Genomic DNA, 23709 nt, shown 5'->3' with positions numbered 1-23709 from the left:
TAAACGCTTTGAGTAGTTTGAGTGTTTTCAGGAAATACGCGTTAATGACTGCTGTTTATTAAAAGAAAAAAATTTTAAACGTATGTAAAGATATGAAAAATATATAAAATTTTGCTGTTATATTCTTAATTTATTGCGTTAACAATTTTAACACGAATTAATTTTTTATTTTGCAGCGCTGACCACAAGCAAGTCTTTATTTACTGACGACACCTCGCAGTTTTTATTGTTAAAAAATTCTTCCTTTTAATACATCTAATTACAAACAAAAATCACAAGTACGAAAATACGAAAACAAAATTTCACATTACGTTATAATCTAGACAAAATTTCGCTTTTCCAAATGTATTTTTTAAATTTTACAAAATTTCTTTATATCCAAAAATAAGTGTAATAATAAATACCCATTGAAGATTTAAAGTTGAAGGAGTAAAGTCGTCAATGTAGCAACAATCGAGACAATCAAATTTTAAAAAAAAATGCTGTCTATGTTAGCTGCGTTAAAAAAATTTTAGTTTTTGAAATGTTAGATTTTGAAATGTTGAATTTGAAAACCACAGACTGAAATAAAAATACGATAAAGAAATAAAATAAAAAAATATATATCATTTCTAACAAGCGGAAACGCAAAAAAGGTTCGCACAAAAATATCTGAAAAGACACGTTTTAAAGTTTTTTATTATCACGAGTCAACTATAGATCAGCTAACTATAATCGGCTTTTCTAAAATATTCAAAAACTTCTTTACGTTTAACAAGATTATAAAGATAACAGAGAAACCGACCGCAACAATAAAAGTGCGTTTTCTTTCAGTAAGGGAAAATGAAAATTCCGATATATTTCGAAACAGAAGTATTTATTCACGTGCTGTCACATGTTTTCAAGACGTGAGGTTTCTATTAAAAGTCTTTTATTTACGCGTACGCATCGGTGTTATTTGTTTAGAAATAATAGCGTAGAAACTTAGTAAGTCATAAGACAATTTGTGATTCACAAAAAATATAAAAATACCGTAAATACAATAATAATAACCTTTGGTAAAAATTCATTTTATCGTTTTATTTACAAAAACAATATTTTGCATTTCACGGTTTTTAATATACAGCAGCTTTATACCTTTAATTGCATGTTATGAACATTTTTTTAAATAGAACTCTTTAAAGGTTTAGAGTAATAACTTTAAGACTAAAAATAATTAATTAGGCAGCTACCGTCAACAACAAACTCCGTAATGCTAAAATAAATATAAATTACTTCCTTTTCGTTTTACCGCGACTTTCGTTTTAAAAAGATTCACACAACTCCCGTATATTCACAATTTTAAACATAAATTTTCAAGAAAGATCAGAAATGGACTTTTTAAGCTGGTCAGAAAAAATTGCATGATTTACACAATTTTTTGCCTTAAATAAATCTGAAATCATGTTATTTTTCATTTATTGGAATCTGAAAAATGATAAACAAAGTTTGATAAAAGATAAAAATAAAAAAAAAGTAAGAAATGTATACGAGAACAGATTGTGAAGACTTCGATTAAAAAATCATATTACCTGAGATGTTTTTATACGAAACTTGAAAAAAAAAGTGAAAATTTACGAATTTTATTTCGGTTTTGATTTTTACAAGATATACACAGTAATTAAAAAGAGATTGGAGGGTTTGGGAGTTTTTTTATAGTCGATGTGAATAATAAATTTACTTATAGCTATGGTTTAAAAATAATTAAATATTCTGGGTAGACCTGATTTGTATGGTGACTATAAAGATACGAATCTGAGGAATGGAAATCTAAAGCTCCGGAACCATTTTCCTTTACATCTGATATTGAAATAGTCATGCGCGCGCAGAAGGTATATCTGAAAGGTTCTTCACAGGTTAACTGATCTTCGAGTTGAACTTTGCGTGGATCGTTTGAGAAAGTATTGCAAAGTGGCATATTTCCGTTAGTTGTTTTGCACAAACAAACAGGAAAACCTTGCTGAAAGATTCCAGCCAAATCTTTTTTCAATGCGGCTTTAAATGCAATCTTTTCAGTAGTTTTCAAGCCTTTATTCATCAGCATGTTACGGAATCTAAACCAATTATGCTAATCATGCTGATTAAGTAAAGAGAAAGAAAAATGAATCCACGATTATAGAATATCGCAATTTTTATATCCGTTACTTAAAACTGCTTTTAAAATTAAATTAGAGCTGCAATATATAAATTTTACTAGATTTTTTTTTAGATTAAAACTCTATAAACTCTTATTCTTAATATTAATTCTTTAAAATAAAAAAATAACTTGAAGCAAGTATCAGATAAGAAATAATTCATTAGACAAAAAAAAGTCCTTTCACTTAAGTTTTTGCATCTATTTACAAAATCGTACTTCAAATATGCTTTTATTAAATTATTATTTAATTATGCTTCAAATAAAACGATCAAAAAGGTTAACATATTTTCAAAAGGTTGTTTAAATATTTTTTAAAGCTAAAAAGACTTTTTGTTTTTAGCCTAAACATGCCAAACGATTTAGCCAAACATGCCAAGAGAAATTATTATCATAAGTTCTATATGCAACAAAGAAAAATATGTACCTAACGAAAGCACCCCAAAGTTCTTTATTTTGAACTTGTATAATGCTTAATACTTCAGATTCGTTGCAATAATTCTTAAACTGATTTGCTACTGTATTGTATTTATCAGACATTGCTTGTAAAGGTACTAGATCATAACCATTCCCAATAAAAGATTGCTTTGATTTTGAATAGAGTGACTGGTTAACACCATAATCAAATCCAATTGGATAATCAATCCTTAATGCAGTAAAAAAAAAAAAATTAAGCAAATTGGTTCGTGGTAAGTAAATATAAATTACAACATAATAAAATACTGAGTTAATGACTCTTACCTTGTTTCATTATGAAGATCTTGTGGTGCAAACTTTGGACGACGTCGAATTTTTATATATTTTCCCAATTGATTGTTAATTTGAAACATGGAAATGAAATCAAATTTGGCTTTCTTTTCTACAAAAGTATACTCCCCATGGCCTAAAAATGAAAGAGTTTCGTTAAAACGTAAGGAAATAAGGATAAATTTATATATTTTTTAAAATACCAATTATCTATAAAAAAAAGTATTTATGCGTAAAAAGTATTCTAAGGAGTAATTTATACTAAATTATACCCTCCATATATTTGGATTCAATTTCACTAATAAGGCACGCTTTATTTGCCTCTATTAGATCGGAATTATTATATGGGTAGCTCCTCCACATCCCGAAATTATCTTCCCAATACCAACACCACACTGTTGACAAAGCAGAATCTGAGTGTTCAACCACGGACGATAATGTGGACAAACGACGCATTTTATAAATGACATTGTCTTGAATTGAAGATTCATCTAAAAAAATTTTAATGCACTTGTAATGCAACGTATAATGTAACGTATAAATGGAACAAGTAAACGAGTTAACAAAATCGAAAGCAAATTTCAAAGTATAATAAAGACAATAAAGTGAAACTTCCACCTGTTAAAAACCCAAAATCTAAACATCAAAAACAAACATTTTAAACAGTCCAAACGGAAAATCCTAAAAGTTTTTTAAATTGTTAACTTATTTGGTAATTTTATTGATTTTAATTTATTGTTTTTGATTGTTACCTTCGCCCCTGTGTATGACTGATCAATAAACACGTGACATAGTAAACTCAATTTGGTTAAGTGATAGAAAACTTTATTACTTATTAATTTTTTTACTAAAAAACTTAAACACACAAAAAATTTTATTTAAATGAAAAATTAAAAAAAAAAAAAATGGTTTTAAAGACATAAAATTATGGTTTATGAAGTTTACTTAACAGAGGATTAACAGAAAACAAATAAAAAACTAAAATAGAAAAATTTGTGTAATATTTTAGTAATGGCTTTTGTTAGAGACTCTATGTTCACAAAGGTTGTTGTTGTCATGACATCAACGTGTCTCACCGGCGATCGCTGCGCTAGTTGTTATTTTATAAAAAAAGGAAACAAAGCAAAACAACGCACAATTTTCTTTTCGCAGTTAGGGTTCATTGTTTATGAAATAAACCACACCACAGTATTAAAAATTAAAGCATACTTGGCAATTAACAAAAATCTTTCGAAAACGAAATCTGTCCTAAAAAGTAAAATCGAAATAAAATTCGCCTTTACTTAAATCATTGTAAATTGCCTTATAAAGCACAAAAAAAAAAAAGGGTGAGAGTGATTCAAAGACGATTTGTGAACTTTCGTGTTTGAACTCTCCCACTTGAATATTTTTTTAATGGTTGTTTTACAAAGCTAAATTTCCTATAAAAAACGTAACCTTTGGAAAACAATCGTTTTGTAAAGGGAGCCTTTATTGTTCAATAAAATGAGAAATGGAAAAATGCCAACGTTTTTAACAGTGTCAAACCGTCATCCCCGTCATTGCCTTCAATTAATTTATGCAATGGCCCTAATTTGAAAATAATTTTTCTTATACCTGACGCTTGCAATAACCACGATGATAAGTCGTATGATCCAAAGTTTGCATTAATCTCACTTATCCCCACAGCAACCATTTCTTCAAACTTAACTGTAACGGTGGTGCCAAAAAGATCAATTTTTGAATGCTCTAATTCTGCTGAGCAGTAGTCAGATTCCAGTTTCAAATTTTCATTTTTTCCTATATTTATCCATTTTCCTTTTGTGTTTTCATTTTTAAGACTGTTTATATTTTTTAAAGGAGTTGTATAGACTTGCCACTGAAAGATTTCCTCAGTGTGCAACTTATGGCATGGGTCACATAAGCACTTTCCTCTTATAAAGTAAGTACATATTACAGTTTGTTGGCATATGCAATAATTTTCTCGGTTTTTGCTCGGCGTCGATACGTTTTCGCTTTGACCATTTGTATGCGCAGAGAAGTCTGGTAGAAATTGGGTTTTGTATAAACTCGTAGAAATATCTATACCAAATTTTTGATCGTTGGAGGTTCTTACAATGAGGTCGTTGTTAGTAGGAGAATTTTCTTTTGATTTTTGAAGAGAAAAGTAACCCCCCTTACTTGTAAATGATCCTAAAGGAGAGTACACTTCGCTTGAAGAAATTTGTGAATTAACGTAGTAGTTTGAAAATAGGGAAGAGTCTTCATAATTCAAAGATTTGTTCGATTTTAAACTAGAGTTGCTAGTTGAGTGTCCGTTTACGGAAACATTTTTATCAACATCAACTCGAAACTTTTCAAAGTCTTGACTATTTTCTTGATTCTCTGTGATTTTAAAATTTCTTTTTTCATAATGATGATTAGACGTTGTTGGCGGAGAAAGATTGTACAAGCCGAGTCCGTCGTGTAAACATTCATTTTTGTCATAAAGTTTGCAACTTTCTTCAAAAGAATTTGCAAGAAATGTTTTTACAAAAGATTCATGATGAGATTTTGAAACTAAAGATGAAGGCTGATTTACAGTAAAGCTCGGATTCTTTGCCAATATGCTTTCGAAATGGTTTAAGCTCCTCGAATGCAATTCATCATCTTTTAAGTCATTTTTTCGATTTCTATTATTATTGTCTACATTAGAACTTTGAGGCATAGTGTTAAAATATTGGAGTTGCAGCTCTGAGGATAAATTTTCCATTTTACTGCATTCTGAGAATGGAGGCATCGTTTGAACAAATGACTTTTCTTCCGCAATCCCGTTTCTGGAAATTCCACTTTTATTTACAAGTACAGGTGGTGTTGGTAAAGAGTATTTTCGTCCACGTGACACATCGTCAAAAATCGGCAAACTAAGTATAGGTGAATGAATAGGGTTAGATGATTTTCTTAAAATTTTGTTGTTGGCTAAAGCATGTAAAATTGTGGCATTTGGTAAAGAAAAAAGAGCTGGAAAATGATGTCCAATGTTTACAGGAGTTTGATTAGGGCTTAGAAGGGGTGGCGATGATTTTTCACTTTTTTCAGCACTAGATTGATCTTCTCTTCTCTCAGCTTTAATTTTTAAGTATGTCATTACCTGCAGCTCTGTTAAATTGTCCATTTGGTAACGATGTAAAAGGAATTTTGTTTGAAGATTATCTATGCTATGTTTTCTTATGCATTGGTTCCCAAATTTACAGTTTCCTTCTTCAGCATAAAATCTACAAACGTGAATATATGGGCAGAAGTCTCGAGTGCATCCAGTGGCTACATTATAATATTTACAAATTTCTAAACTCTTTGGGACTTCAGAGTTCATTGAATCTTGTTCAAGTAAATGCTGAACATTCCTGCATAAAAACTCTCGCAATTGCTCATCTGTTAAACCTTCAAGAAAATGGTTTCTTAAAACGTCACGAGTATTGCTTCCTTCGAAATGATGTGGCTTTTTACATCTAGGGCCAAAGGTGCATTTTCCCTTAACAAAATGACGACATACATGTAGCTTAGGACAAAACGTTTTTAAGCAGCCCTTCTTTCCATCAAAATCACGACAGAACTCAACCGTAGCAATCGGTTTGATTACAAAAGTATTGTTCTCTTCGACGAGCTGGAAAAATGACGGATAACTGAGAATGAATGATTGAATTCCATTCCATTGTGAACGTTTCTTTAATATATGTACAATTTTATCAACATTCTCTAACTTTAAGATGTCGTTTATTTTTAAAACTGAAGTATTTACGACTAAGGCTGTATATATTATTCGTGAAAAGAGAAGTTTTAGGTCGTCAGTTGATTCTTTACCGGTTAATTCCATTTTAGCTCTCATAATCGCCGCTCATCTTGAGTTTATAACTTAGCGAATAAAAATAAAGAAAAATACTAACTCGCTATAATCAACAGAAACGTAAATGGTCCGAACACTGTTACTCAATGAGATGTTATCTTGTGATGACTAAGGTTCTAAGAAACATCGAGAGAAAATTGATTGGTCAGCTTTATCTTGCAACTAGTACCAGTACTTTTTCATAAAGCAGGAATTACAAACATTTTGAATTTGTTATGCGAAAGAACGCAAAGGAAATGAAAAGCACACAGGCTTAAGAAACAATATAATTTTTTCAATAAGATAACAGCGAGCTTCAATAACGTTGTTAGTCGGCAAAAACTCGTGTACGTACGTGAGGAAATTTTTAAATAGAATTTCTTTTGTTTGATCAGAGCGCGTTTTATTTATTTCTTTGTTCCTCTGAATTTTTCACATAACAGAAACTTAATTGTTTACTTTGAATGAGCTTTTTCTTTTCGTTTATATTTATGACGATGCGTGTGTGTGGTTTGAGAGCCTAACAATGTAGACTGACTAAAAAGTTACATTTTCTGTGATAATCTTTGGGATAACGAGACAAATATTCAAAAAGTAATGAAAATAAAAGTTATACTAATAATAATGAAAATCGTTTTAAGATTAATAATATATATACATATATATATATATATATATATATATATAGCACGCATATGTATAGATATGTCGTCATTGTATTGACAAATGTCACTGACAATGGTTTCGTAAAAATAAGTTATCTTCACAAATGCTCATAATCATTATTATGTCTGACTATAGTAATTATCTACGCTATTCAAGTCGGTTCGGCTTAAGTATTTTATTCTTTTTTAAAAAATGACTGAATACATATTTTCCAAAATTAAGTTACTTTAAACTTAGTTGTCTCAGAAATAAGTTTGAGTGATTTTTATCAACATAATGATCATACAAATAATATAAATGTTTTTCTATACTTGTATTCATAATATAAGTATTTCTGCTAATAAGAAAATAATAACAGAATAAACAACGATATTAAATAGAGACGCTCTACGCAAATACTATTAGGTTTACGTTTATGTACGTTACGCAATTTAGATAAATATATATCCGAGTCGCGATAGCCATGACAGCCTTGCAGTAAGACATTTTATCTTTTCTCGCATCAGGTTCCAACATTTTTCACAGCTTCTATTCGTTACCGGAAATAATAAAAATTTTCGCAGAATAATTTCAGTTTTGATAACACAATGATTTGTAAAGTTAATTGGAAGGAGGGGTTTAGGGGATTGGTAAGACTTCAAAATCGAAAGTACGAAGCTCTCAATGACAAATAACAAAGTTTTAAGTCGGTGGTCTACTTAACAAGTATTTCATACCACGATTGAAACCATTTTGATTTTTTTTTTACATCTGTTAAAAAGTTTTAGTTTAGACTTACTTGCAACATTTTTTTTTTTAATTTAAGAAACATCAAAAAAATATTTCTATGAAGCCCTTGACACTATCATTTTTATTTTTACCAGTTTTAAATGAAAACACATGATTAGTCAACAATTAAAAACGTTTCATCTATTAAATTGCATAAAGTTTTCAAAGTAGTTTTTTTTCTAAAAATGAATTCCCCGATATGGAACTTAAACAGTCTTAGAGTTAGTTTATAGGAGAATCATCAAATAATTGGATGACAAACGCAACCCACTTCTTAATCTGAGAGGAAATTACTGATTATAAATGTTTGCCTTCTTAATCCTATAAATAGGACAATTTTTATAGCGATTACATTTCAAAATAGTTCTAAGAAATGTCACGCTAATACTTGCAAAACGCGAATAGTTTACATTTTTCAAGAGGATGTAAATTTATTGTTTGTCAAACTTGTGAGTTTAAGTAAGTCATCCTAGCAACAGTAATTTAAAAAGGTTTTCAATAAAAGTTAATTAATAGACAGGTGATAAGGTTTAACTTGGTTTGTATGAGCAATCCGGAAACTTTAAGAAAAAAAATCTAGTCTAGGAAATTACTTAAACATACAACTGTGCCGAGAAAATGCTGTTAAAAAATTTCGATCGTAGCAAAAAATAAGGGAATCAATTTGAACTTTAATTTAGAATTCCCAATTTTATTTATACTTTTTTTTTTTAACCTGAAGTGAACACACAAATCTCGAGAACTCGCGTAAAAAGTTGCTCAACTGTCCCTTTTAGATGCTTCTTTCTGCCTCAAAAAAATACGAGAAAAAAAAAAACTTTTACGGGCCAAATGCTTTTGCTGAAATTTGTTTCACAATATAATAAATAACATTCTCTAAGTATACATCTCAAATCTCTATATTTCGCTGACTCACTTATCACACGTATTTACAAACTTTGATAAACCAGCAACTTACGTTCGTCATCTAAGAAATATTTCAACTCATATAAAATAACAAGATATCTTTTTTTCACACAACGCGAATTAAGTGAAAAAATTAATTTCGAGCCAAAACTATAATCAAGAAGTTTCAGAGCACAATAACTTAAACGTACCTTAAAGTCCCTTAAAAAGACTTTAAACCCTTTTTTTTAAAAATAGACTTGCTGCGTGAAAAAAACAAACAAAAATAACAAAAAACATGGCTGACCTAAAATCATCCAATAAAAAGCCTCGTTTACAAACGCACACTTAGATCTCACTTTATATCAAATAAGTTTTTTTTTGCTATATAAAAAATAATGTTAAATAAATCTTTTTTTTCTCGCTACACGTCAACTCTGTGAAAAACATATTCTGTCTCTCGCTGCACAACAACTCTGAAAAACATTTTATGGCCTCTCCCTGCAGGAAAACTCTGCGAATTTTTTTTCTTCCATTCAGAGACAGATACGAATATGTACAGTGTCATTACTCATGTTCTAAAAAAACCAAGTTAATCGTCCTGCATTTCTTCAGCGATTTCGTGCGGATTAAGAATACCAGGTACATCTTTTTGTCTTTTTCGTTTCTCTTCTTGAGCAGCTCGTAGTTGCTGCTCACGTTCGTCTAAATACAGATCGCTGCAGTCTTCACCTTGGAACTCCTAAACAAGAAAAATGATACAATATAAAGAAATCAGTTTTATAAAAAATAAAAATTTTATAAAACTGCGATAATATCAAATTACCTTAATTTGAACCAAGAAATCTCTTAAATGCTCCTTGAATTGGGCGATATTTTGATCGAGATCGAACAATCCCTGAACAAATATCTTTATTTGTGGACTAAAAACAAAATACTCGATATATAGAAATTAAACGAAAACATAAAGTTCATATATAACTTCTGAAGATATGCAAAAGCAAAAGACTTCACGATATCATAAAAGGAATTTTTAAGAAACATAACGGCTAAAAATTAATTTTTGGATAACAATAAAATTAAACACTCACTGCTGTAAATGAGGAAACGCTTGCTTGAGTAAAGCTGCAGCATATTCTTTTATGTAAAGCTGAAAATAAAATTAGAAATGGCTTTCAGATGAAAAATAAAAGAGAAGTAAGAGAAATAGCAGAAATGCTGTCATTTTAGTACCTCATTAGACATTCCACCTTGTACTTGAGTAGGATTAAATAATGGCACATTTATTCCATTATTTTCTGCGATGGTAAACATATGGGATAAGATTGATGCATGTTTAGTAAGAGCTAAAATAAAGAATAGCAAAACTCATTGAAAATAAAAATTTGCTTTTGTAAATTGTCTTTTTAATTTTTAATGTATGAACCATTTCAATATTTAACATTCATCAACATCAGAATATAACATTCCATCAGAAGATTGTAACATTACTCAGGAAGCTAAACATACTCTTTTTGTATTGTGTAGTCTGCAATAATCAACATAAAAAAGTAGAACACTTACCTGCAGTATGGGAGCTATCGGTAACAACAGAGAATACATGCTGCAGAATCATAATGTAGTATTGCTGGTAAAACACTTGAGCTGCTTGTGGGTGTTTTTGAATATTCAATAAAATACCCAGTAGAATTTCAAGGCCTAGGCAACAAAGACCATAAAAAAAATTAGGCACCAAAGATAAAAACCAAAAGCCATAGCACTTAGAATAAATGACAACACAAAATAAAAATATAAAATTAAAAAAAACCTATATCTGCAACATTTCTCATGGTGTGTTTGAATGCCCATATGACAGAATCCAAAACAAGTTTAAACTGAGGAGGAGCAAGAGCAACCAATGCTAAAAATAAATTAAACAAATTGAAGAGAATAGGTTTAAAAATAAAAAAAATAAAATAAAAACCACTCTATGACTTCAGTTTTGGGTTTAGAACTAGAGCGCAAAAAATTGAAACCTGTCCTCAGACCTGGAAGTTGTGTAAGAAAGAGAAACAGCAATTTAGAAAATATATCAAAAAATGGTCAGCATTTAAACAAATTGTTCTTAAATAAGAAATTTTAAACAATAACAGTAACAATATTTTATCAATTTATCAACAAAAGAGATTAAGCAATTAAGGGAACTCTTTTGAATTCTATTTCAAAATTACTATTATATTACAGTAACTGGATTTACTATTAGATGTCTCTGTAGCATATTAAGTATGAAAAACTACCTGGAAAACAACGTTGATTAACTGCTTGTAAAAGAATAAAAAAGTTAGTTCGATGTTCTGGGAATTGCTCAAAATCCTAAAATAAAAAGAGAAACTTTGAAGAAAAGAAAATAAGTTGAAGTTAATACAAAATGTCTTTAAGTAGACTTAAGTTTTTATTAACAAAAAAAAACAACAAACAAATGTACCTTATTTATCATATTAAGTGTACATTCAAAAACAGCATCAAACATCAAAGGAACGTCATCAACAACGTGATTCTGAAAAAGAAATTTCACACAGTCATTTACAAAACAAAATTATCAAAAGTATCTTCATCAATTGGTTGAAATATTCATATTTAAATAGTGTTTTACTAATAACGCACTACAATCTTTTCTTATATTAAACTTGCATTTTTAATCTTATATTAAACCTGCAGTTTGTTGACAACAGTTGCAAGTGTGTTTAAAACTTCAGCTTCCCTTGCTTGTGGAACATTTTTGCTATAGTCCTCAAGTACAGTGGAAAGTAACGGAGGTATAAAATTGTCTTTAACCTACAGAAAATTAATTTAGAATAAGAAATGCAAAGCTTTTTATAAAAAGGCATTGAAAAAGTAAGAGCAAGAAAGAAACATGACTTACAAGCTTTGGATCAGTTGATTTATTTACCCAACAATTTATTAAATTTAAAGTTTCTTTTTTGACACCACGCATAGATTTTATTAATGATTGTTTTGTCACTCCTTCACCTGAGCAGATAAAACAATGATTACCTTTATATAAACAATGAAAAAATACTACAAGGTTTTACAATTGTTAATATGTATGTATGCACGCATGCATGCATGCATGTATGTATGTATGTATGTATGTACACTACTGTGGGCAAAAAACAACAAGAAACTTAAACTTGAATTTTTTTGTGATTCTGATAGGGACAAATGTTTATATTTTTAAGTTGGCACTCCTGTCACCATTATCTGTTCCAAATTGCACATTTGAGATACACATCCGTTTAAAAACAGCTAAGAGTGAATTTTTTGTTTTTTGTCTGAAACTATTATCTGAAACTAATCAGTAAAGCAGTTCAATTAAATTTTGTATGCAAAATGAAATTTCTACTGCTAAAGCGTTATTGCAGAAGGCTTTTTGGAGGGCAAGTTCTATTGAAAACAAAAGTTAGAGTGGTACAAAAAAGGTTCAGGAAAGTGTTGAAGACCAGGCACAGCCAGGACAACCATTAACATCAACTGATGAACTACACACCAACAAAATCAAAGAATTGGTGCTCCAAAATTGTTAAATGACAGTTCGAGACCTTACTGACCTTGTTTGACTATTGGGAGGATCAGTGAAAACCATTTTGAGTGACCATATGGAAATCAGAAAAAAGAAATCTTGATTGGTACCAAAAACACACAATTTCATGAAAAAACAGTACTACATTGAAGTGTATAAAACAATGCTTTCTGACTATTGACAAAAATGAAACGCATCGAAACTTGAGATAAGACTTGGATCTAAGCTTACGACTTGGAAACAACTGATCAATCAGGTGAATACTGTGCCAAAGACCCAAAAAACCACATTAAAGCAAGTCAAAAATCAAGGCCATGTTGACAGTTTTCTTTGAATTATCAATTCTTTCCAACTGGCAAAATTGTCAACAAAGACTAAAATTTGGGTGTTATAAATTGTTTGCATAATGCTGTGGGTCAAAAAAGATCAGATTTGTGGAGAGACCATTCTTGGTTTTTGAATCACGATAATGCATTATCTCACACTGAATTTGTAACTTGTGATGATTTGGCCACAAACACAACACATATACTCAAGAGACTGCTCTGTGGTCACCATTTTAAATTGATAGAGATAAAACCAAAATGAAGAAGGAATAGAAGGCTATACCAGAAGAAGTCTTTGTAGCATATTTTTAAAACTGGAAAAAATGTTACCACAAGTGCATTCCATTGGGGAGGGGGAAGAGGAAGAGAAGGAGGAAGAGGAGGAGGAAGAGGAAGGGGAGGAGGTAAGGGAGGAGGAAGAGGAGGACAAAGAGGAGGAGGAAGGGGAGGGGGACTACATTGAGGGAAATAAAATGAATTGATAATAAATAAAGGTTTTTTTATTTATAAACAAATTCCTGGCATTTTTTGCTCACAGTAGTGTGTATATATATATATATATATATATATATATATATATATATATATATATATATATACACAGTATTGGACAAAGCATTTGCAACCAAATAATGCTAATTTAGTTTCTTTATATAAAAGTGCTGCCTTTTTTCAATTTAGAGAAATAACTATGCAACTGTTTAGAGACAAAGTTCTTCAAGTTTTATTCATCACAAGGTTCATTACTTGTACATGAAAATTAATAAATTAATCAAAAGTATTAAAAAAAGTTGATTTCCTTCTGAACAAAACAAGTGCAACTTGACAAAATGTTGACCAAGCTGTATTTCGCTATCAATATTTCGTGGCGAATCCTTTGTTGTCGATCACAGCCTTGCATCTTTGAGGCATAGATTCGATCAGGTGATCAATGAAACTTGGTGGAATCGCTGCCCAGGCCTTTTGGATTTGTTCAAACAGTTAATCCTTATTACGAACACCTTCACCATTAATTCTGCGGTTGACGATCTCCCACAGGTTCTCGATAGGGTTGAGATCCGGAGATTGAGGCGGCCAATCCATCACCGATAGGTGGTTGTCTTGAAACCACTGCTTGACTACTTTTGCAGTGTGTTTCGGATTGTTGTCTTGCTGAAAAACCCATTTTAGTGGCATATTCCATTCAGCATGAGGTAACATAACATCTTTCAGGATATTTTTATACATGAAACGGTCCATTATTCCATCGTTTCGATGTATTGGACCTAGACCGTTAGCAGAAAAACACCCCCAGACCATTACATTGCCTCCACCTTGCTTCACGGTCTTATGGCAGTAACATAAATCAAGGCATTTTCCAGCCGGTCGACGAACACGGCAAATGCCATCGCTCCCAATGATGTTGAACTTCGATTCATCACTGAACAGGACAGTTCGCCATTTCTGCACATTCCAGTCAATATGAGATGTAGCAAACAGGAGTCTTTTCTTCTGGCTTTTTAGTGAAGTCAGCGGTTTCTTTGCAGGGCGTCGAGAAAAAAATCCGGCTTCAACAGCACAATGTCTGATTGTTCGGTCTGATACAGGCAGCTCCTAATTGCTTTTGTATCTCGACTGATGATATCCAGGGATCCTTCTTGACGGATCTGACGATCATAGAATCCTCTCTAGAAGTGGTGGAACGCGGTCTTCCACCTTTGTTATCTGCTGCCAACTTCCCAGTAGAACGATATTTGGAACATAGTCTTGATACGGTCCATTTTTTCACGCGATATTTATCACAAATACTTTTTTGTGACATTCCACTAACGTAATCGCCAATAATTTTCTTTCTTAGTTCCAATCCAAGACTGTCGGGAGCCATTTTTGCACTTGAAGTCATAAAAATATTTCTGGATGCTACTGGATGCTTCCAGATGCTTCTTCTGGAAACTTCTGGAAGCTTTTGCATGCTTCTGGATACTTCCTTTAATTATTAAAAAACTTCCGTGACGTTGACATGGACCAGACTTAAGAAAATGAAACAAACCAAAAAAGTTGCACTTGTTTTGTCCGCTGCAAAATTGCACTTGCCAACAAAATTCTGCCTGTGTGCTTTCACCTGTCAGCTGATTGCTCATGTCATGGCATGCTATGACTCTAGACTCCTGAACTGTTTGCTGTGGTAGTATAGTTCATTTCAATTTTAAGACATGTAAAATTAGGAACACTTTTTAGCATTGTTCGATGTTGGTTGCAAATGTTTTGTCCAATACTGTATATATATATATATATATATATATATATATATATATATATATATATATATATATATATATATATATATATATATATATATATGAAACTGAAAAACTATTTTTAAATCTTTTGAATAAAAACAACATGCCTTGTAATGTCATGAATAAATAAACACTATATTTTAAAGTAAATCAAAAAATTGAATTAAATTTTATTAAAAACATAAAACTATAATAACATTTAATAAAGAATAACATTTATTTAACATGAAACAAAGGTAATATCAGAATTTTATGTCAACAAATATTTAAATTCTTAAAAATTCCAAACTACAAGAAAATCTGCTCTTAAACTTATCAGATCATAATGGATGCTGACTATGTAATTATTTCAAATTTCATGAAAAAAACATACCATGCTGAGCAACTGCAGAAGATATATTTTCACTGAGCACTTTGTAAACATTGACCATATCTAAGTATATTCGACCCAATTGAATAACAAATGGATGCCCTATTGAACGACAAGCACTAACATTTGTCTTTAAAATATTCATTAATTGCTTTACAGTCTCAGGATCACGAAGGATGCTAATATCTTTAGTTGCAGATTGAATTATACCATCCCATATTTGGTTAGGTAAAAGCATACATTTCTCAATTAGACGTTCTGTAACAATTTGATCCTAGCATAAAAAGATTTTCTCAATATATCATAGAACATTTAAACTTATAATTTAGGTCTGATTTTGTGCTAAATGTTGCAAGATAAGAATAAAAAAAACATGTAAATTTAAAACTAAAATCATATTCCTATTTGCAACAATTATGGACAGATCACTAAAAAAGCATGATTTTTTACAACATTTTTTTTTTTACAACGAATTAATCAACCAAAACAAATACTGAGACAACACTTACAGTTTGTGAGCTTATCATAAATCCCACTGCCTCATAAAAGGTATGAACTTGTTGAGGTTGTAAATCACACACAATTGAACTGATATTGTTTAATATTTCCTCAATAAATGGCATTACCTCTCCTTGGTTTACCTAAAAACACACAATGAGTTTCATTAATGTGAGACTGTTACATTAATTTGAGATTTTTCCAACACTAAGTGAATAATTAGATTTATAGAAATGGTGTTGAAATCCAGCTTTAATCTCTATTGCTTCCCTAGAGTATTTTATTTACCTGGACAAAATGTCTTCGGCATTTCTGAGCAATTTTTATAAATGTATCACAAGCCATATCCTGAACACCATCATGAGTTTCTAAAAGAACAAACTGAATATATCAGGAAAAAATATCTACCTAAAAATGTATTTTTGCCTACAAAATCACCAGAAGAATCTCATTTTCCAAAACCTTTTATACTAGTTAGGAAGATTTAAATGCAGCAATTATCAACTTTTTAAAAGTTTTTAAAGACTAAGATTTAAAAAGGAAATACAGTCAAAGAATTCCTCTTAAAAATTCATTTTTAAAACATCAAAAGATGGTTTTGATGTTTTAAAAATCTATATCAGATTATGAATATATATAATTTAATGTCAACTTTATTATCATAATGGTTAAAACCACATAGCTGAACCATTTGGTTTTTTAACAATCTTTTAAAATTATTTGAAAAAATATACCATGCATAAATTCAAACAGCTTATTTACGACTGTCTTCAAAAACTTCCAATGAGCCCTAAAGTTAACAGAAAATACTATATTAAACAGCTAAAAGTAAATGTTTGATTGACAGAAAACCATGTAATAATTTTAACTAACCTTAGAAATCTTGGATATTGACCAACAATGTACATGATATTAGATGCAATAATAGCCTTGTTATCCTTCCCACGTTTTACTTCACATAAACCAAGTAAATCCTATGCAAAAGAAAAAATTAGTAAGAAAAATATAACACTTTTCTCCAAAAATATTTCTAGCTAATTCTTGTTCTTTTTTGAAGATAAAACCTTTCCCACTTTAATAGAGAAATTAATTCAGATTCTGTGAAAGTGTACTAACATTTTAGGTCTACTTCATAAATTATACAAAATGATAACATTGAACGAAAATAAAGGTAAACCTACTTTAATGACCATCACCAGAAATCTTTTCTCATCTTCTTCATGCATTGCGCCACTTATAGAACCAATTGCCCAACATAGCTAGAAAAAGTTCATGCTTCAATAGGTTGAAGGTACAGTACTTATAAAATGAATGTGTTTTACAAAATATAACATGGAAATTAACACTTTAAGAAATCTGAATAAGGTTCAGATTAAGGAAAAAGATAACTTTAATATGCAGGGGCTTAGCATGTTTACAAAATTACTTAGATTCAACTAAACTCACTGTATTTAGATTCTTCCATGACCATTCACTGCCATTAACCTGATTTTGCAATTTTTCTGTCATAATATGTTCAGTGTCTTGATAATCCAAATGTGTTAAGTAAACTAAATTCAAAAGATAATATCAAAACAATAAAAAAAAAAAAAATTGAAAAGTAAGCCTACTACAATTTCTATTGCTGCATTTCTAATAATTCCAGAAATTATTTAACAGCTCTTTTTAAGAACAATGTTTGATTTTTTTTTTTATGAATGAGTTTGACACAAATATAATTCAAACAACAACATTTAACAAAACATTTAAGCTAATTCAAAAACTTCTGTTATACCAAGTGTCTCTCTCATATTTTTGTAGTTATCAATGGTATCAGTATCTTTCATAAATTCTCTAACAACTTCACCATGTTCATTCTCTACAATCAATACTTCTTCAGGCTTAGCCATTCGTGAAACCATTATATACCGAATCTAAGTTACAAATTAGGACCAACTATTTAAAAATAATTCTGATATATATGAATAAAAAACAAAAAAACAAACTTAGCTTTACCTTCGATAAAATAGGCATGTAAATCATTCTCCGTGGAGTCATGCCTGCAGCTGAAGGAGAGCCTAAAAGTGGCATTGGAGCAGAAAAAGGACTTTCCCTATATAAATCTGAAGCTATTGAATTCCAATATTCTAGGCATATCTTAAATATCTCCATATCTTCTACTTCTGATACAAGAAGCAAGTATTGTAAACCCTAAAATTAAGTAAGATAATTTAGATAAATAACTTAGCATCAATTTTTGAACAGATTATAAAAAGAGCTTTCATGATATAACCACTAAACATAAACTATTAAAAAAACTCTCCTACCTCTTAACACACCTAGAGTTTTCAGTTAATAACTGTATAATATAATTAATGACCATACTCTAAATAACTGCATTCAAAAGAAACCTAAAGCGTTTGTTTACCTCTAATAATGATGCCTTTAATTCACTCTAAAAATTAGATAAATCCATCAAAGTTACATTATCTTTCAAGAGCATAGAACAATTTAAAATTAGCACTTTCAAAATTACATTTCTATACACAAATGATTTTTATCAGTTAAATTTAAAAAACCTTTTTTTCTAGTAACACGCCATGCTCTTTTAGGAAGCAACATAAGAAAAGTGCCAAATTCTGTATGAAGTTCTGCTCATCATTACTTCCGTTTACATAAGCTAACTTTAAATTTGTAGTTAATGGAAGCATCTAAAGTAAGTTAAGAATAAAAAACTAATTGTTTGTAAATCAATTTAAAATTTAAAAAACTTTATTGATAAAATATAAAAAATGCTTACTTACAAATTTATTTTATTTATAAAAACTCAGGTAATAAAAAAATTTACTTGTTTCAATTGAGCCAAAGTTAAACTATATAGAACAGTAAACTGCTCCTTGTATTGTGCATTATTTATACACCCTAAAAAATGGAATAGTGCTAACAAAATTTAAATGTGCTCACAAAATTATTATATGCACATTTTCACACATTTGCCAAAACTTTTAAAACAACTTCTTTTTTTAACAATGAAATTCATATCAAGGCAAAGTAAGGAAAAATAAATATTGCGCTCTCAAACTACTTACGTGGAGTTGCAAGCAGAATTCTACTTAAGGATGAAAAAAAAACAACCTAGTATTCAGTTAAATTAAAAAAAAAAATTTAATTAAAAATATTTTACCTATTTCTGTTAAACATTGCAAGGTAACATTACGAAATACTGGAACATTTAAAAACTAGAAATAAAGAATATAATGTGAGATGATTATAATTATGGTCAACAATTTCATTTAAATAATGTAAAAAAAAAAGCTTACTTTATAAATAAGAGTTGATATGAGCTTTGTTTCAAAGACATATCCAAGAGGAATCCAGTTTAAAAACTTTAATAAGGTCTGAAATATAATCAATAATTATTTACAATATTCTGCATCATTCAGCAGCAAGCTCTAAGCACTAGTTAATAAATTAAAAAAAACTTTTTTAAATTAACTACTGTTAAGCCAATTATTTTCATTAGCGGTACCTTTAATGTTGCATCAATAAGTGGTATGTTCATAGAATTATCCTAAATTATGATAAAAATTCAGAATTGATTCAAACATTTCTAAACAAAAGCTAATACAATATGCAAATATGCAATGAACAGTATGTAAAAGGAGTTAGACACAGGGATTAGGGATATCATTAAGAATGATATCACTAATACCTGTGTTCAACTCCTCTAGGCTATAGATCTTTTTTAATTGTTGAGCAAATAATTTTTAGAGAGATCCAGACTTACCATTACAAACTCACACAACTGGAATATTGAAGAGAACTCTTGACACATACTAAAAAGAGAAATTAAGAAGCTCTTTTATTGAATTGAGTAAATTATGCTTTGCATTTGTAAATCCATCATCATAGGGTATAAAATAGGGTTTGAAGTGGAAATTCTTTTAAGACTCAATAAATAAGTCTGAGTTATAAATAAAACAACAAATCAACCAAAACTCCACCTATTTCTAAGTAACAACAGTTCCTTTATGTTTTAGAACTAAGAAGTTAAAAGAATAAAAAGAAATGAATCTAAAAGTGAAACATAAATTTATTTATGCTATTACTTTATGCTTGTGTTAATGGTATAAATTTATTTAACTATCCATATCAATTTTCTATTATACCTGTCCTTGAGATGTTTAGCTTTAGTCTGTGTCATTTGACCAAGAGAATAATCAAAAACCTCTTCACTAAAGAGTAATAACTCAAATAAAATATATAACTCTTCTGAATATGTTACATCTATTTTAGTAATGTAAAACAAAGCAAAAACTTGTATTATATTTTACCTGAGCAGTTTAAGAATGATGAGGTTGTTTTTACAAAGACTTTCATTTGACTTGCTAGCACCAACGATATCACTGATAAATGTAGGCCAGTGCTTAGGCCATTCTTGCTTTACAACCTGTATTGAAAACAGACTTAACCATTTTTTCTGATTTAATCATTAAATTTATTTGAGCATCACATTATTTAGATACCATATATTTTTCTTTAAATTCACCTGGTGCAAGTAAATTAATTCTCAACTTTTCCAAGTTAAAAATATGAAAAATTATTGCAAATTGTGCAATGTAAGCAGTATACATTTCAGTGAATTATACACAGGTATATAAAGTATTTGTGAAAAATGTTTCAACCATATAATCTTACTCTACCTTTACAATTTTTGAAAACTTTGTTAACAAGTCATACTGTTACTTAAAAGTGCTATTAGAATAGTAAACAATGCAAAGTTTATAGATAAACTCAATAATAATCAGTTCATAACATAGATAACTTAGAGCAATTTTTAGAATTGACATATTCTAATTAAATTTTCTTAAACTTTTAGAAATCGAATAAAAAGGCTTGGTATAGTTTTAGGTGATCTAAGGGCAGTTCTTCAAACTAACAAATCCAAGTCTATTCATTCTGAAAGATGTTTTCTTTAAAGTATTTTCTGTATATTACCTGTATGAGAATAAGATTCAACTTGTTCAAGTAAACCTTTTGTTTCTAAAATAATTAGTTAAAGAAGATCAAAATATGCATGGAAATTAACAAGAGTTATAAAAACACGCACAAAAAAACATACTACTAAGAAAAATCATTATATAGCCTCAGTTCATTTTCATCAAACATCTGATAGTCTTAGTTCATATTCACAACAAAATTGAATTAAAATTTACCTCAGCAGTCTCTTCAAATGATGATATTTTGATTATTAAACCAACAATAAACTGCTTTATACCTAAGTTAAAGTAAACATAACTATTTAACAAACATAAAAGTAGTGTTAATAGTATTAACTCTTCTATAATCATAAATTATAGTAAATATAAACAAAATTAACCTTCCCGCTGTTCAAATGGAAGCATTTTCCAACGTGTACGAATCACATTCTCAAGAATTTGTAGAGCATAGAACTGAAAACAAAATTAGACTATTACTTAGTTATTGAGCTTTTTGCACATACAATACTTTAAACACACACCACAACTCATTTGCTCTTTAATGTCTCTTTTAGTCAAGGACCTAGTAAAATCTTGATGCACTCTAAACACCATAAAACTGAACTAGTACTTGTGACTGTAATAGGTGAAAAATTAACTTCATCCTTCAGTTTAAAAAAAAAACAAAAAAACCTTAGTTTCTTGGTTATTAGAAGTTTCCAATATTGAGTCAACTTTCATCCATGAGTCAGGATGTTCTTTAAGCTGATTTAATATCTTTTTTGCGAGTTCGTGCTAAAATCAATTGACTTAATTTTAGTTAACAAAAATACACCTCAGCTATAGATAAGAAATTTAAAATACAGCTATAAAACAGGTTTACAAACTAAGCGACAGTGCAGATGGCACAAAGATAACAAAGCAATACTGTAAATGTAGCTGTGTTGGTGTGTTGTGTTAACAAACTAACATACTACTTATGTATACTACATATGATTAACATGTAACCACATATACAATATAAATATGTTATAGACTTAAACACTTTTGATTAATGGAATGCTATTTAATTTTAATATAGTTATTAACATTTATTAGTTTTAGTAGCATTACATAGACATTAGATAAGTAACTATTCTTATTTCATTAATGCAGAAAATCAAAAAATACAAATATATACATATATATATTACTTGTGGACCATGGCCTTGGTACATGAAGTTAACCACTTGATCTAATAGTGTGATATCAAACTTTTGATTAAAATCTAGCAACTTATTTACTTCAACTTCGTTTATAACTTGATTCATTATTAAATTCATAATCCTAGACAAAGAAAGGCGAAAAAATTGTAAAAGTTATCAAAATAATATTGCTTTGATTAGCATTATAGCATTTTTCTCAATTAAAATTGAACAAGACCGTTGTTTACAATACAAGCACACGGAGCATGCAAGGGTAACTTATTATTCATAGGACAGAAGCAGTTTTAACTGCTTTCCGGACTTTCGAGTTTAAGATTCGAGTTAAAAATGTTTGAGTTAGGTGAAAGAATGCCAACTCGTCTAAAAGTCCTAATATTTGGTGGAAATCGCTTCCACAAGGGATTGTGGGTAGGCTTGCGGTACTCTTATCAGATTATCTTAAGTTACTAACTATAATTAAAGGCCAAACTGGAAAACAATTAAAATCAATTTTTCCTTTTTTTTTCTTTAAGAAAATTTTGTCTTAATAACCAGAAAAACAATTAGACTCCATGGTTATTAATCTTTTAATTTTTTCATAAACTAAAAGAGTGATCATGATCCTGTAAAATGGAAAAATAATTGAACTTAAGGACTTAATCAGATCTTTTTTTTAGCACTTCACATCGGACTTTGCATATAAATAAAGTAAAGAAAATTAGGTAAAGAAAGCTAAATGAGATTGTTAACTTTTTGATCTTTATAATAATAAATCAGAAGTTTTTTCATTTTATCCCGCGATAATTTTATACATATAAAATATCTTTATTCGAGTAAAAGAGAATGTTTAAAATGTACATTTACGGCTAAAAATAACTTCACATTTATTTGAGAAACTTTACACTTAACCAAGTTACTGTGAGACGTCAATAATGATTCTGAAGATTGTGTTATAGTCACTGAAGGCGTACTAAGAAAATATTACGGTTGGTGTCAAATTCCAAATGATCATAATAGGTTTTTGAATAATGCTTCCTGTTAACAAAATTAACGTATTGCTACGTGTAATTTTTCTGGATATTTTCCAACGTAAAATAAAAACTAAAAAGGGATCAAAATCCAATAGGCATTTTTTTGTTCAAAAAGGGAATTTTATGAGTTATTGAAATCATACAGAATCATTTTGATTGTAAAACCTGCTTCTGTTATCATCAAGATTGTTTCTTCAAACCATGAATATGAGAAAATAATTGAAAAAGGACAATTCAGTTACCACGTTTTAAGATTAAAATCAGATTTATTTAAAATGATAAAAAAAATAAGTGTGATTGCTTCTCTAATGTGGTTTTCAATGAATAGCATGTAAGAACTGATGTATACGTATTAGCAATCTTATTGTGCGGCCAGTAACTGTATAAAAAATTGCAAAAAAAATGTCGGAAATGATTCCCAGATGACAATATCTCTTTTTAGATT

At 29.6% G+C, this 23709-nt stretch overlaps 2 protein-coding genes across 2 annotated transcripts; both read right to left on the bottom strand.

The window, feature by feature from the left end:
• Positions 1 to 220: 220 nt before the first annotated feature.
• LOC145183811 (uncharacterized) lies at positions 221 to 7112 on the bottom strand. Its single transcript, XM_080059288.2, has 5 exons — positions 4496 to 7112; positions 3172 to 3390; positions 2894 to 3035; positions 2580 to 2798; positions 221 to 2072 (listed from the first exon to the last, which is right to left on the bottom strand). Exons 1-5 carry the CDS (start codon positions 6741 to 6743, stop codon positions 1706 to 1708), a joined length of 3195 nt encoding a protein of 1064 aa, XP_079915414.2. The 5' UTR covers positions 6744 to 7112; the 3' UTR covers positions 221 to 1705.
• Positions 7113 to 8992: 1880 nt separating this feature from the next.
• LOC145182487 (exportin-1-like) lies at positions 8993 to 22761 on the bottom strand. The gene is made up of 33 exons (XM_090083667.1): positions 22243 to 22761; positions 21743 to 21844; positions 21451 to 21523; positions 21287 to 21348; positions 21069 to 21113; positions 20405 to 20520; positions 20240 to 20305; positions 19858 to 19906; positions 19600 to 19641; positions 19391 to 19468; positions 19255 to 19309; positions 18919 to 18992; positions 18650 to 18781; positions 18499 to 18525; positions 18087 to 18281; positions 17866 to 18004; positions 17538 to 17641; positions 17273 to 17350; positions 16965 to 17065; positions 16826 to 16881; positions 16380 to 16459; positions 16103 to 16234; positions 15597 to 15867; positions 11962 to 12068; positions 11751 to 11873; positions 11524 to 11595; positions 11336 to 11411; positions 10867 to 10959; positions 10623 to 10757; positions 10293 to 10405; positions 10151 to 10209; positions 9886 to 9982; positions 8993 to 9801 (listed from the first exon to the last, which is right to left on the bottom strand). The coding sequence occupies exons 1-33, from the start codon at positions 22369 to 22371 to the stop codon at positions 9652 to 9654; spliced, it is 3231 nt and encodes a 1076-aa protein (XP_089939793.1). The 5' UTR covers positions 22372 to 22761; the 3' UTR covers positions 8993 to 9651.
• Between the last annotated feature and the right edge of the window lie 948 nt (positions 22762 to 23709).

Source organism: Hydra viridissima, unplaced genomic scaffold (genome assembly GCF_058129835.1).
Source record: "Hydra viridissima isolate aposymbiotic clone 2 unplaced genomic scaffold, HvirCarnegie_v1 scaffold_4, whole genome shotgun sequence".
In the NCBI taxonomy this organism is placed as follows: Eukaryota; Metazoa; Cnidaria; class Hydrozoa; order Anthoathecata; family Hydridae; genus Hydra; species Hydra viridissima.
Note: the sequence above shows the minus strand (reverse complement) of the source record. Positions and strands in the feature narration are given on the sequence as shown.

Bases quoted from the DNA above. Each gene is read 5' to 3' on its own strand.
- LOC145183811 (XM_080059288.2), bottom strand. From the start codon at position 6,743: ATGAGAGCTAAAATGGAATTAACCGGTAAAGAATCAACTGACGACCTA. The intron at 2,799-2,893 runs GTAAGAGTCATT...TACTGCATTAAG, and splicing joins GATCTTCATAATGAAACAAG to GATTGATTATCCAATTGGAT. The intron at 2,073-2,579 runs GTACATATTTTT...TAATTGGTTTAG, and splicing joins CTTTGGGGTGCTTTCGTTAG to ATTCCGTAACATGCTGATGA.
- LOC145182487 (XM_090083667.1), bottom strand. From the start codon at position 22,371: ATGAATTTAATAATGAATCAAGTTATAAACGAAGTTGAAGTAAATAAG. The intron at 11,596-11,750 runs GTTTAATATAAG...TTTCTTTTTCAG, and splicing joins CTGTTGTCAACAAACTGCAG to AATCACGTTGTTGATGACGT. The intron at 11,412-11,523 runs GTACATTTGTTT...TTTTTATTTTAG, and splicing joins CACTTAATATGATAAATAAG to GATTTTGAGCAATTCCCAGA.